The 12598-nt window shown below is 42.6% G+C and overlaps 1 protein-coding gene across 1 annotated transcript in view; it reads right to left on the bottom strand.

Annotated features, from left to right (window-relative positions):
• Positions 1 to 12598, bottom strand: part of TAPT1 (transmembrane anterior posterior transformation 1) — a 79043-nt gene that overhangs the window by 47177 nt on the left and 19268 nt on the right. Inside the window, exons 3-4 of the mRNA XM_029063588.1 lie at positions 9765 to 9895; positions 3877 to 3995 (exon numbers count right to left, since the gene is read on the bottom strand). Of these exons, the coding sequence (XP_028919421.1) occupies positions 3877 to 3995; positions 9765 to 9895 (250 nt within the window). The remainder of the gene's footprint in view (positions 1 to 3876; positions 3996 to 9764; positions 9896 to 12598) is intronic.

The following is a 12598-nucleotide window of genomic DNA, read 5'->3' as shown; positions in this document are numbered from 1 at the left end:
GGGACTGCGATACGCCTCACTGCATACGGTGCGGCACCACAGTGTAAAATCCGAACGTGATGAATTGCCATTACACTTACAGATGCACATAAGTCACTTTCTTTCTAAAAACCCACTAGCTAATAAAGGATCGATGCAGGCTAAATTTCTTGTTCTTTTTTCTCTAAGGGAAACAGAGGGGAAGTTAGAAGATTATTCCTAAAAGTAAATCGCCACTGATTTAGATTGCTCACTGAAGCAAATAACTTCACCTACACACTACTCTGTGTGCAAATTAACTGACAGCCTATTTAACAATACATATGTGGCAGGAATAAACAACTACAAACAATCCACAGTGCATAAACTATTAAATTATACTCTACACTGCTCAAGCATATGGTCAGATTAAACACCATCTGACTCCAAACGTTCCATAACTAAGCTACTTCCCCAGGCACTTGAGTATACTTCAAAAATCATATCCTACTTCTCTACTCTGGGCAGTGGGAATTTCTTCTGTCCCGCTCCTCTGGCCAAGCAGTTGGTCCACTCGCGTGTTTATTCAGTGGCTCATTTCCCTCGTTAAATTTTACGCTAGAAGGAGGAAAGGACCATGGACCGTTTTCCCTTCAGTTCCCTTCGCAGCTAATGCAGTGCTGGACACTAAGTGGGTTCTCTATACACACCATTAAAATATGCATTTATGTTTTCCCTTCCTAAAGTCAGCGGATCAGATCAATCAGCCAATGACTAAAGTACAATACATTCTCAACAGCAATAATGGAGGGGTGCACTCAAACAGATCATTAAAATCCCGGGTGACACACAGATACGGTCAGACACTCACCGCTTTCCGCCGGGCCCCGGCATAATCACTGGGTTCAGTTTTCCTATTGTGGTGGTGAGTTTCACCGGCCCTAGACTCAGGCAAGCAGGATGGGACCTGGGCCAGGGTGAGCAGGGCAGATGCCTGAATGCTAGCGGATGGGAGAGCAGTAGGAGCTTTCCATAGTTAGGAGAAGGGAGGAAAGAAGAAATACGGGGCGGCAAAGGAGTGACTTTCTGAGCAGCTGAAGGTGAGGGTGACTCAGGACCTACCTCCCTGCTTCCTGGGGAAAATAGCCCAGACCTGCTAGCGAAGCAGCGTGACTCGGTGGAAAGAGCACGGGCTTGGAAGTCAGGTCATGGGTTTAAATCCCTGCTCCGCCACTTCGCTGTGTGACTTTGGGCAAGTCACTTCACTTCTCTGTGCCTCAGTGACCTCATCTGTAAAATGGGGATTAAGACTGCGAGCCCCATGTGGGTCAATCTGATCTTGTAGCACTCCCCCAGCACTTAGAACAGTGCTTTACACATAGTAAGTGATTAACAAATACCACCATCATCATTATTATTATTAAAATTGTGTCCTAGTGGATAGAGCCCGGGCCTGGGAGTAAGAAGGTCGTGGGTTCTAAACCAGGCTCTGATACTTGTCTGCTGTGTGACCTCGAGCAAGTCTCACTTCTCTGGGCCTCAGTTACCTCATCTGTAAAATGAGGATTGAGATTGTGAGCCCCGCGGGGGACAGGGACTGTGTCCAACCCCATCTGCTGGTATTCACCTCAGCACTTACGACAGTGCCTGGAACATAGTAAGTGCTAAATACTACAATTATTATTACTATTAAAATGTATAAGGCAGCTGCCCAAATGGGGAGGCAGCAAAGCAGCCGGTTGGAACGAAAGAGTATGGCCAATTCTTTCAAAATGGACACTTTTCATTTTCTGGCACCAAGCAGTCTGAACGGGAATTCCACGGAGGTACAGGACTGGAGGTCACCGCAATACCAACCTCTGGCCTGAGCCTGTGGCACAGGGCTCTCACTTCAGACGTGCAAGGCTGCCTGTCGGCCGCCAGCAGCACGACTGGCTCCTGCAGTGAGCTGCCGGGGCTCCCCCAAATCTCTTTCACCTCTGAGTCCCCTCCTCTTTCACCACTGGCAGTCTGACCCCGGCTGTTGCCGCAAAGCTCACTGACCGGACCACCTTCCTGCACCCCGTGGCCAGGGGGTCAAGAGCTGAGAGTAGGCATTGGCATACTGGAGATCCGTCCTCTCCCAAATCATCTCCTTCGGGGAAGGCCCAGCAAATCGGCAGGAATTGGGGCGGCTGGACATCAGAAGGGTGGCGAGGGGGCTGCTGCCCAATCAGATTTGATCGACCTGAACTAGGCACTGAATATGAAAATAAACGATTTCCCTTCTAATGCAGAACTTCTTAAATTATGAGGGAATAACTGGGGGAGGCTTTAAAAGCCTTGGCCCCACACTTTGGCCTGATGTGAATGAATTTTTATTTCCATTCTGCTGAAGAGAGGCAGAGAAGTCTAGAGGAGCATCGGAATAAGAGCCTGGAGATCTGGATTCTAGTCCACGTTTTCTGCCACTGACCTGCTGTGTGACCTTGGGCAAGTCACTTAACATCTCTCAGCCTCAGGTTTCTCACATGTAAAATGGACAGAAGATACCCGATCTCCCTACACCGTTACGACAGTGGTATCTATTGAGCACCAAATGAGGGCAGTAGCCAATACTAGGAGTCTGAGAAGTTCAAAACAAGTAAATGACATTCCCTCCCTCCTAATATAGGCGACAAACGGAACATATGTACTAACAGAATAATGAAACAAAGTAGTTGAATAAACTACCTACAAAAGTGCTCAGAGTAGATATAAGCAAGGACATAAATATTACAGATTACTGGTAGGCTTGCATGACTTGGAGTACAGGACATGAGTGGGCAAGACATGTTGGGGGAGGAGGGATGGCAGAAGGACACTGATTGTGGGGAACACTGTCCGTGGTCTGTTTGGAAGGGACGGCATTCCAGGCCAGAGACCAATAAGGACAAGAGATCTAACGGGGGAGAAGCAAGAGCTGAGTACGGTTAGAAGACTGGAGGAGTGAAGAAAACACGGAGTACGGTGGGGTGGCTTGGCTGACAGCCTTCAAGCTGAGGGTGAGTCATTTTTGTTTGATTCAGAAAGACAAGAAGCTGGTGGAGATTTTGAAGGATGGTGAAATGTGTGCTGAGTCACAGTCTGAGAAGATGATCAGTTCAGCAGGGATACACTGGATGGGGGAGAGGCAGGAGGCAAGGAAACCAGCAACAACAACAATAAAAAAAGACTATAGAACTGTAGCATAATGACTAGTTTGGACCAGGGTAGTAACTGGATGGTGAAAAGGGGTGGATTCACGACTTATTACGTAGGAAAAAGCCCAGCATGATTTTGCAATACAATGAATGGAATAATTCTAAGATACCGAGAAGTCCAGGATGACACCGAGCCCCACGTGGGACGGGAACTATGCCTAATCTGATTAGTTTACGCTTGGCATATAGAGCGCCCTCGATGACGCCCACAATTACTGTTATTATGTGGAAATTTCCTGACCCAGCAAGGAGACTGTGCAGAACGCTAATAAACTATATTATTAGTTTTCATTTATATTGAGTATCCTTAAGAGACTTTGTAAAATCTTACTCATCTTATTTAATAGAGTGATCCTCAAAATAACTCTGGAAGGAACTGTATTACACCAATGATGAAACCAATTCATCATTCTCCCTCCTTCAACAAAACCACACACCACATAACATAATAAAGAGCTATTCGACTGAAATATTCATTGTCCTGCCACTTATAAGATAAATGGTAATATAAGCCTGCTTTCAGGGAGATGAAATAAGCTTTGATAGGTGTCATTTATTTAAAAATATTATCAATATTGAATTAATTCAATGCCAAATCAATGAGAAAATGTAAAAATATTTTAAGATCATCCAAAACAAAGGATCATAAAAGACATCCAATTCTGAAAGCTACAAGTTACTACTTTTCCAAACTTACCTTAAACCGTAACAAGGCAAAGTGAAGAACCGGAACAGTGCCAGAAACACTCTCAAAGGAAGTAGGGTAAACACATATAGAAAAGCATCCAGGCACAGAAAAATTCCAAAAAACATGAGCTGGATTATTTTTAGAGAGAAAGAGAAAAAAGTAGGTTATATTTTAAAATGAATGGAAAACCCGTTTCAATAGCTCATTAACAGCTTTTAAATTCAACACAATTATCTTCTTCCCAGGAGTTCCCTTCCCCCAAAAGGCTCCTCCCCCGTATTCTCCTTCCATGGAAGGAACAAAGGATGCACAGTTTAGGATTACAAAAATGATAATAATAATTGTAGTACTTAAGCGCTTACTATGTGCCGCACACTGTTCTAAGCGCTAAAATAGATACAAGTTAATCAGGTTGGACACAGTCCCTGCCCCAGAAAGGACTCATTTTTACTCCCCATTTTTTTTTTTACAGATGAAGTCACTAAGGCCCAGAGAAGTGAAGTGACTTAATAATAATAATGTTGGTATTTGTTAAGCGCTTACTATGTGCCATGCACTGTTCTAAGCGCTGGGGTAGACACAAGAGAATCAGGTTGTCCCATGTGGGGCTCACAGTCTTCATCCCCATTTTACAGATGAGGCACCGAGGTAACTTAAGTGACTTGCCCGAAGTCACACAGCTGACAAACGGCCGAGCTGGGATTTGAACCCATGACCTCTGACTCCAAAGCCCGTGCTCCTTCCACTGAGCCACGCTGCTTCTCTAAGTGACTTGCCCAAGGCCACACAGCATGGAATCAGGATTAGAACCCATGACCTTCTTACTCCCAGGCCTGTGCTCTATCCACTATATCATGCTTCTACACCAAGCAGCAGGCCTGGGTGGATAATAATAATAATGATTAAAAATAATGGTATTTGTCAGTCACTGACTTTATGCCAACTACTGTACTAAGGTGCTGGGGAAGATACAAGATAATCAGGTCCCACATGGGGCTCATAGTATAATAATAACCAATAATAATTATGGTATTTGTTAAGCGCTTACTCTGTGCCAAGCACTGTTCTAAGCACTAGGGTAGATACAAGATAATCGGTTTGTCCCACGTGGGGCTCACAGTCTTAATCCCCATTTTCCAGATGAGGTAACTGGCATAAAGAAGTGAATTGGCCAAAATCACACAGCTGATAAGTGGCAGAGCCGGGATTAGAACCCACAACCTCTGGCTCCCAAGCCCGTGCTCTTTCTACTGAGCCATGCTGCTTCTCTAAATAGGAGGCAGTATAGATACTGAATCCCCATTTTTCAGGTGAGAGAACTGAGGCACGGATAATAATAATAATGATGGTATTTGTTAAGTGCTTGCTATGTGCAGAGCACTGTTCTAAGCGCCGGGGTAGATACAGGGTCATCAGGGTGTCCCACGTGAGGCTCACAATCTTAATCCCCATTTTACAGATGAGGTAACTGTGGCATAGAGAAGTTAAGTGACTTGCCCACAGTCACACAGCTGACAAGTGGCAGCCCAAGGTCACACAGCAACTAAACTGCAGAGCCGGGACTGGAACCCAAGGTCCCAGGATACAACCCAATAGAAATCCGAGGAAATAGTCCTCCCACAACATGGGCTGTTCTGGGTACAACCTGATCCACACACTGATTCAAGTCGATGTGAATTCCACACTTTTCAAATTTATTACTCCTTATTACAAAATTCCACACTTTTCAAACTTATTACTCCTTATGACAATCCCATTAGGAAAATTAGCAATGCATCCTGCCAATGGAGCAGAACCTTCAGGCCTTGGTTTTCTACTATATAGCTCAGAATATTAGAGCCCATGTTAACTTCGTACATATTTTTATTAAATTAAATTCTAGTAGATGCGCTGGAGGAGTTGATCTTTATGAAGTTTCACAATGAAATGCTCAAATGCTCAATGAATGCACAATGAAATGCTCAAATATTTCTGTAGAAGTGAGAGGTAAAGGCATGGTACTTTTGCTAAGATTGTCTCTATTTTCTAACCATAAAAAGTTCATTAGGCTACTGCCTGATGACATAGCTGATTTTATCAGAGTTGAAACTGGCATGCCTGTTGCTTTCCCTCACTACCACTGGAGTAAAACAGGGAAGTGTGGTAATTCCAGAACTTTTCATCCGATTCTACACGACCATAGTTCACGATGCACAGGGGACACCTGAAAACTGGTGTCAAAAGATACTTCTGACTCAAAATACAAAGAAAATAAAAACAAAACAAAAAAACACTTCTTCCTACTGAAATAAAATGAGGTTGTTGAAATTAAGACTTTATTTTAAGTCACCTAGGAGCTGCAGTTTGCTAATGACTGAGCTCTAGATATGTACAGGGAACAAGATGACCTGAAGTACACCGGCAGTGAAATCTGTCCTGCAGAAAACTTTCACCGAGGAAGTCCAATTAGGCCAAATAATAAAATCATATGCTTTACAGTAATTAAATATGGTCCTTGATGGGAAATCTCAATCTGTTAAGAGGCACATTGGGAAAAAGACCTCTGCTGACCTGTCCGCACAGGATGGATGCAATGGGAATGTGGCTCCTTTCAATCAGTGGTATTTATTGAGCCCTAACTGAGTTGGGGAGCACACCCTTCTGGAAAAAAATAAAGGCTTGTGCTTGATCCACTAGGTGAAGCTACTTCATTACTATCAGGGTCCAAATCTCATAACCCTGCACAGGAATAGGTGAGGAAAATGTAGGAGGATGGCCCAAACCAAATCCGGATACGGCCCTCGGGGAAAAGAGGTTTGGTCGCCTCTGCCCTACCCAACCAAAGACTTTCATCAGCATCTCCACTTAAAATTCTGTAAACCAGGCAATAATGCACAATAAGAACTGCAAATCAAATTGAGAAAGCCAACATGTCTCTTGGGAAATTCACCCAGAGTATGGGGACAATGAGTCATCAATCAAAATTCTCTAGCGGTGAGCTGAAACAGGCCTGCACTCCCATCGTAGACCAGGCTCTCTATGCCAATGAGATAGGCGATGCATTTAAACAGTTTTCCCCAATGTATTTTAAAAGCTTATTTTGCTGTCTGTAACGAAAAGCTTAAACTGCTAACAACTAGTTGACAAACAAGCTCAAAAATCTGCTGTCCCTGTGGAAAGGAAACCTCAGATTAATCTGAGATTAGAATAAAAACGGTTAGCATGTAATTGAAACCAGTGAAATTTTCCTCTAGACTGCAAGTTCGTTGTGGGTAGGGAACATGTCTACCAACTCTACTATACTTTACTCTCCCAAGCACTTAGTATTGCTCTACACAAAGTATGTGCTCAATAAATATGATTGCTTGATTGATTTAGGCAATTTCAAATACGTGACCACTGACTGTTATGTGGATTAGTTAACTTCTGCCAAGAGTCAGTCAATTCTGGCTCGAATCTCAGAGGACTCAGTTCCTGAGAGCAGGTTGCCCATGGGACTAATTTCATTGTAGAACAATTCACAAAACGGAACTTACAAGGCAATAAAAAATATGAAGATATTAACTGAGTTGTGCTCCCTTCCTTCTCAGAGTTCAGCTGTGCCTTGGCACGATGCACATTTTAGTTCTGATACAAAACACTCAACCTATCCGAAAAAGAAAAGCAGCCACCAGACAGTTGATTACCCAAGGCCAAGTAATTTCATCTACAAAACAAAACTGGCAACACCACCATAATGACTTCATTTCTCAACAATCAATTGCTGGTATTTACTGAGCATTTACTGTGTTCAGTGCATTATACTAGGTGTTTGAGAGCATAAAATGCGACACAGTTGGTAGATAAATTCCCTGCCCACAAGGAGCTTAAAGTCTGGGAAGGAGACAGACATTCATAAATTAATTATGAATATGTATTTCTAATTTGGGCAGGCATCACATCTCCCAATTCTATTATAATGTACTTTCCCAAGCACCTTAGAACACAGTGAGTATTCAGTAAATACCACCGACTGTTGGAACTTTATGGAGCAAGGTGGATGATTCCAATAGACTGTGTTGTTTACATAAGTCATCTTATTCTCTGGGGGGGAAAAAATAAGCCTCAGGATAGAAAAGAAACCCTTGAGCATTGCCACTTGACAGCTGTGTGACTTTGGGCAAGTCACTTCACTTCTCTTTGTCTCAGTTACCTCATTTATAAAATGGGGATGAAGACTGTGAGCCCCACGTGGGACTACCTGCTTACCTTGTATCTACCCTAGTGCTTAAGAACAGTGCTTGGCACATAGTAAGCGCTTAACAAATACCATTATCATTATTAATAATACCTGAAAAAGAGCATCACCACTAGAGAGTATCCCTCTATCAATCAAGGTTTGTGGAAATGCTCCCGATAAAAAGCTGATTTCTAAGTAGGTACAGTTAAGGAGCCATCCAAAGGCCAAGCTAAGAGGTAACCGTTACCCGTTCACCAGCAAGACAGAGTTTACTAGGCCAGAGTTTTCCTACTTGTTTGGTACTCGTTGTGGGCAAGGAATGTGTCTATCAGCGCTGTTGTACTGTACTCTCCCAACTGCTTAGTAGAGTGAAGCACAAAGTAAGTGCTCTAGAAGGGCACAGATTAGAACTCGGGGTCTCTTCCTCCCAGGCCCCTTTCCACTCGACCACGCTCTTTCCCATAAAGATTAGACACAGAAAAGTTGCTCCTAACTGGCCTTTTGAAAAGATTACAGGTATCGGAGAGGTGAGGTTGGCCTAGGCACTAAAAGAGAAGCAGCATGGCTCAGTGGAAAGAGCACGGGCTGGGGAGGCAGAGGTCATGGGTTCAAATCCCAGCTCCGCTGCTTGTCAGCTGTGTGTCTTTGGGCAAGTCACTTAACTTCTCTGTGCCTCAGTTCCCTCAACTGTAAAATGGGGATTAACACTGTGAGCCCCACGTGGGACAACCTGATCACCTTGTATTCTCCCCAGTGCTTGGAAGAGTGATTTGCACATAGTGAGCACTTAAATACCATTATTATTATTATTATTATTAAAAGGTGAAGAGGGTGGCTAAGTGTAACTGAGATTGAGGCAGAAAAGGCACCCAGGAAACAGGATTTCCCTCAGTTCAAATAGAACTGTCATGTTTGACTCAACAATGACGTACTCTGAAAATAGAATAACAAAATAATTTATTTTATTTGAGAGTTCTAATTTATCTGTGATTATGAGGGTTTCTGTTTTCCAATAAATTTTCTGCTGGGAGATAAATATTCTATCAGAGATTATTTTAAATAAGCAAATTTTTGAATGGAGGTAGCTCCAAAAAAAGGGGTTCATATTTGTGTCCACTCGTGCTCTATTAATGAGGAATAAAATCATTTAAATCAAATAAACCTACTCAAAGGTTTATTTTTTTCTAAAAAAGGTAGTGTAGTGTAGTTTAACCAAGTGTAAGCAATTTTTAAAAGTCTAGGTAAAATACATTTATCTCCCTCTGTCTAGTATTTACTGTGTTGGGATAAATGGAGCTGACAGTTGAACAACAAATAGAATGGAATCTCTATCCTATTTGCCTTTGCCTCACCTCTCAGTAAAAACAAAAATAAAGCTGTGAAGAAATAAGAATTGGAGAAGTGCAGTTTTAACAAAATTCAATATAGCCTGCAAAAATACTCCCCGTAAGTATTCATACTGTAGAGGTCACGGAAAGCTTACTATAAATATAACCACACAGTCTGCTCATTCTTCTACAATTCTAACCCTCCAAAACCTGACACACTGACATCAAAATAACAAATGGCATTACAGCCTCAATAGAAAAACGCCACAAAATAATGTAAATCTGTCAAACAGAATTTTTCATCATGAAGTACTTTTATGTGATTATCATTACAAAAATGAGACGAGAGAATTTTTAATGAATAACTCTACCTTTTCCAATTCTCTGGGTATTCGTAAACATGTATATACTCTCTCTCTTCGCTCTGTATACTTTGCCTCATTATGTTCAAGGAAGTATCCTCTCGTTAGTTCAGCACCGAGAAACCTCAACAATGAAAGTTCTGCAGAAAAATAAAAGGACACCAAACAGGAAGAATCAATACAAGTAGTAAAACTTGAAACTCACAGAAATGCAACTGACCATCAGGTGGCATTTTTATCCAGCCTTGGGTCACATTTAAAGAAAAAAAAAGGTATTTGTTCTACTTTTACTATGCGCCAGGCACTGTATTAGGGGTTGTGGTAAATACAAGCTGATCAAGTTGGACACAGTCCATGTGTCACAGGGGGCTCAGTCTTAATCCTCCTTTTACAGATGAAGCACAGGGAAGTTACACAACACACAACAGATAAGTGGCATCTGACTCCCAGCCCTGTGCCCTATCAATTAGACCGTGCTGTCTAACTGCTGTCACCAAACTCTCTTCTCCTCTTCAAAGCACTGAGAGCTCACCTCCTCCAAGAGGCCTTCCCAAACTGAACTCCCCCTTTTCCTTCTACCCCCCCCCCATCCTCTGCTCCTTCCCCCTTCCCCCTTCACCTCCCCTCAGCTGAGCCTCTTTTCCCTCTGCTTCCCCTCCCCTCCACACCCCACACTCCGCTCCTCCCCCTTTCCTCTCCCCTCAGTGCTGTGCTCATTTGGATGTATTATTTATCACCCTATTTATTTTGTTAATGAGGTGTACATCCCCTGATTCTATTTATCGTGATAATGTTGTCTTGTTTTTGTTTCATTCTGCTTTGCTCTGCCGTCTGTCCCCGCCCCGATTAGACTGTGAGCCCATCATTGGGCAGGGATTGTCTCTGTTGCCGAATTGTCCATTCCAAGAGCTTAGTTCAGTGCTCTGCACATAGTAAGCGCTCAATAAATACTACTGAATGAATGAATGCTGTTTCTACCTCTTGCCTAGATGGTCAAAGCACCTTTTTCTCTGGACTCTTTTATTCATGAATAGCCCCTCCAATTAATTTTCAATAGGCCTGTCTATCCCCTTATTTTGAAGATCCGAGTCATATTTTCCTTAGAGACTTTTACACTACTGCACCTCTACCAGTGCTAATCAATTCATCACAATCAGTGGTATTTACTGAGCACTTAAGGGGTGCAGAGCACTGAGCACTTGGCGGAGTACAAAAGAATTGGTGGACGTCACCTTTGCCCTCCAGGAGACTACAGTCCGGTGGGAGAGACAGACAACCTGTTACAAACAGGGAAAATGGCCCGAGTAACGGGATACGTACAGAAGTGCTGCGGGGCTGGGGATGGGGTGAGTATCGAAAGAACTTAAAGACCCCAGAACACAGGTGTGACAGAGGGAGTGCAAATAGGGTGGGAAAATGAGACCTTAGTCAAGGAAAGGTTGTCGGAGAGAAGGTTTTAGTAGGGTTTTGAATGGGGAGGGAGTTCCAGGCAGTAGAGAGGAGATGAGAAAGGACTGAATTCACTTAACATCTTTTGCAGCCATATGATACATCCACCATCCCATTCCTGCTTATAACCTCCTCCTCTACCTTACCATATGCCTAGAGTACTCTCGCTCGCTGTCTTTAATCACTCAAATAGCTCTTGAAATCATACTTCTGCCATGATGCCATTACGAACCGGAGGTGATGACTTCACTCCAACCACACTTTTGCTAAATAAAGGATGTCCTTGAATTAAGATGTTTAAGTTAAAGCAAAGAGAACTCATGCTTCTAAATTTAGCCTGAATATCCGTTTCACTTTCACAGCACTAATTTCCCTTATGGCATCAGCACAAGGGGCTTGGTGGTAGAGATGGGAGAACTGGTGCATGACATGGGGAGTTGGGGAAGAGAAAAAAAAAACTTTAAAAAGGGCTGGGGGAGGGGAACAAAATGGGACAAAAGGGTGGCAAGGAGTTGGGGGTTACCTGATTCCTAGGGAGGGGCAATATGTCCACCTTACTTTGAGTAGAGTAAAAGTTGGCTACCCTATTTTAGAACCTTTCTATGAATATGTATGCATCAATACAGTTACTGTATTTACTTGCTTCATTTTTGCAATCTCAAAACAGGAGAGGTGCCATCACGTGGTAGAGTCTAGCAATAAGGGGCACAGGAGGAAAAAAAAAAAGAGGAAGAAAGGGAGAGAAAAGGAAGAAAAAGTAAAAGCGCCATTTGAAAATAGGCATTCAGTGAATTGTTATGACCACCTCCACCTTCTCTTCTTCTTATACTCATGAACTTGAGTCTGGACCTGAGCAACCTCATTTTGCCTTTTTTTCTATATTTTTTGGTATCTTTTAAGTCCTTACCATGTACCTGGCACTGCACTAAGTACTGGGGTAGACATAAACCTAATAGGTTGGACACAGTTCCTGTAGTATATAAGGACTCACAGTCTTAATCCCCATTTTACAGATGCAGTAACTGAGGCAGAGAAGTTAAATGACTTTGTTCCTAACCCAGAGTGTACCACATAACACTGCTTTAAAAAAAAAAAATAAAGGAATTTCCTTTTCAGAAATTGGGGGGACGGTGGCGATATGGGGAAGAAAGTGTCTATGTCAATATAGTATGGAACTCACCTGCAATTGACATAATTCTGGAAAGTTTTAGTAAAATTCTCTCATCTTTTATCTACCTCAGCACTTAGCTTAGTGCTTGGCACATAGTAAGCACTTAATAAATACCATTATTATGATGATTATTAATAAAAACAGGATATCTAATGCTGCAAAATTATGGTGTTAAATGCTTCCTATGTGCTAAGCACAGTTCTATGAGAATCCACTATTTACA

The sequence above is a fragment of the Ornithorhynchus anatinus genome, chromosome 4 (assembly GCF_004115215.2).
Source record: "Ornithorhynchus anatinus isolate Pmale09 chromosome 4, mOrnAna1.pri.v4, whole genome shotgun sequence".
NCBI classification, from domain to species: domain Eukaryota; kingdom Metazoa; phylum Chordata; class Mammalia; order Monotremata; family Ornithorhynchidae; genus Ornithorhynchus; species Ornithorhynchus anatinus.
The sequence above is the reverse complement of the archived record's forward strand: the minus strand, read 5'-3'. Positions and strand labels throughout refer to the sequence as shown.